This window comes from Rhincodon typus, chromosome 47 (genome assembly GCF_021869965.1).
Source record: "Rhincodon typus isolate 14 chromosome 47, sRhiTyp1.1, whole genome shotgun sequence".
NCBI lineage: Eukaryota > Metazoa > Chordata > Chondrichthyes > Orectolobiformes > Rhincodontidae > Rhincodon > Rhincodon typus.
In genome coordinates, this window is record NC_063378.1 from 8702023 (window position 1) to 8703309 (window position 1287).

A 1287-nucleotide genomic window follows, 5' to 3' on the forward strand; every position below is an offset into this window, starting at 1 on the left:
GATGCAGCATCAGTTGGGATAAGTGTATAGTAGTGTAAAGGACTGAGTTTGAGTGAGGGTAAGTGCAGCAGGTTAAGGGATGCAGCATCAGTTGGGATACATGTAGCAAGCACAGTCAGGATTGGTTAGCTGAGCATGTTGTGTGGCTAGCTTGTGAAGCACTGTGATACCAAACAGCATGGGTTCAATTCCCACACTCGCTGATACAGCCGTGAAGGGCTGTCTTTCTCACTCGCCTGAGATGTGATGATCCTCAGCTTGAACCATACCCAGTGCTGTCCCCCGAAAGGAAAGCAGTCCTCTGGTGATTTCACCCTTTAATAACTGGAGGGATACTGTTTTGTGGGCGACAACGTGCAGGAAAGAAACAGTTGAAATGAGGAGAATGTGTGGTTCAACAAAAGGATGCAGCATGGTAAGGGACCCTATCTTGGTTGGTTTTGAGTTTATAATATTTTCAAAGACGCAGCAGAAGTGACGTGACAGTCATCGGAGGAAGGTGCAGCGTTGCTTGTGATGGGATGTTGTATTCATTCATTCACCCTCCTTGCTCACTGGTTTCTTTGACCTGGTTCTCTGGAGAGCGAATTTACTGACTGCAAGAGACAACAAAAGGTTATGTTTCGCCACACATTCATGAATTCACTGACATATCGCGTTTTTTTGAGTTGCTGCAGGGACACAGACTTGTTCCCACAATAGCTCAGCCAACATTGGAATTACAGAGTGCAGAGACAGTCACCTTTTGTGAAATATATCACCAAGCTCACTAACACGATGCCAAAGGTCACAAATACGACAACAGGCAGGTAATGGTGTCTCTTCGGCAAGCTCTGGTTTGTTCTGCACTGAGGGAAGCTTGGAGATGCTGGAAAGGAGAACAATGTGGCGTAGATAAGGTCTTTACAAAGGTAATGTTTGCATAGACTTAACAGCAAGTATATACACATACATACACACATACGCATAGAGACACACATGCAAACACACAGCCACATGCACTCACACAAACACATATACAGACGCACACAGACACACAGTCTCATACACTCACACCCACACACACACGCACACAAATAGACACACACACTAATACAGACACACACAGATACACACACATGTAGACACACACATGTAGACACACACACACACACACAAATACAGACACACACAGATACACACATATGTAGATACACACACACACGTAGATACACACACACACAAATACAGACACACACAGATACACACACATGCAGACACACACACAGGCATGTGCTCACATATAGA

The 1287-nt window shown here is 44.9% G+C and overlaps 1 protein-coding gene across 6 annotated transcripts in view; it reads right to left on the reverse strand.

Annotated features, from left to right (window-relative positions):
- Positions 1-304: 304 nt before the first annotated feature.
- LOC125487913 (hepatocyte cell adhesion molecule-like) overlaps positions 305-1287 on the reverse strand; it is a 28163-nt gene continuing 27180 nt past the window's right edge. For 5 of the 6 annotated variants that reach the window (XR_007266154.1, XM_048620546.1, XM_048620547.1 and 2 more), the window contains exons 4-5: positions 743-868; positions 305-596 (exon numbers count right to left, since the gene is read on the reverse strand). Coding sequence is in view for 5 of the 6 variants with exons in the window: in XM_048620546.1 (XP_048476503.1) it covers positions 535-596; positions 743-868 (188 nt within the window). In the remaining variant the exon portion in view is untranslated. The remainder of the gene's footprint in view (positions 597-742; positions 869-1287) is intronic. The other variant, XM_048620550.1, reaches the window with a different exon arrangement.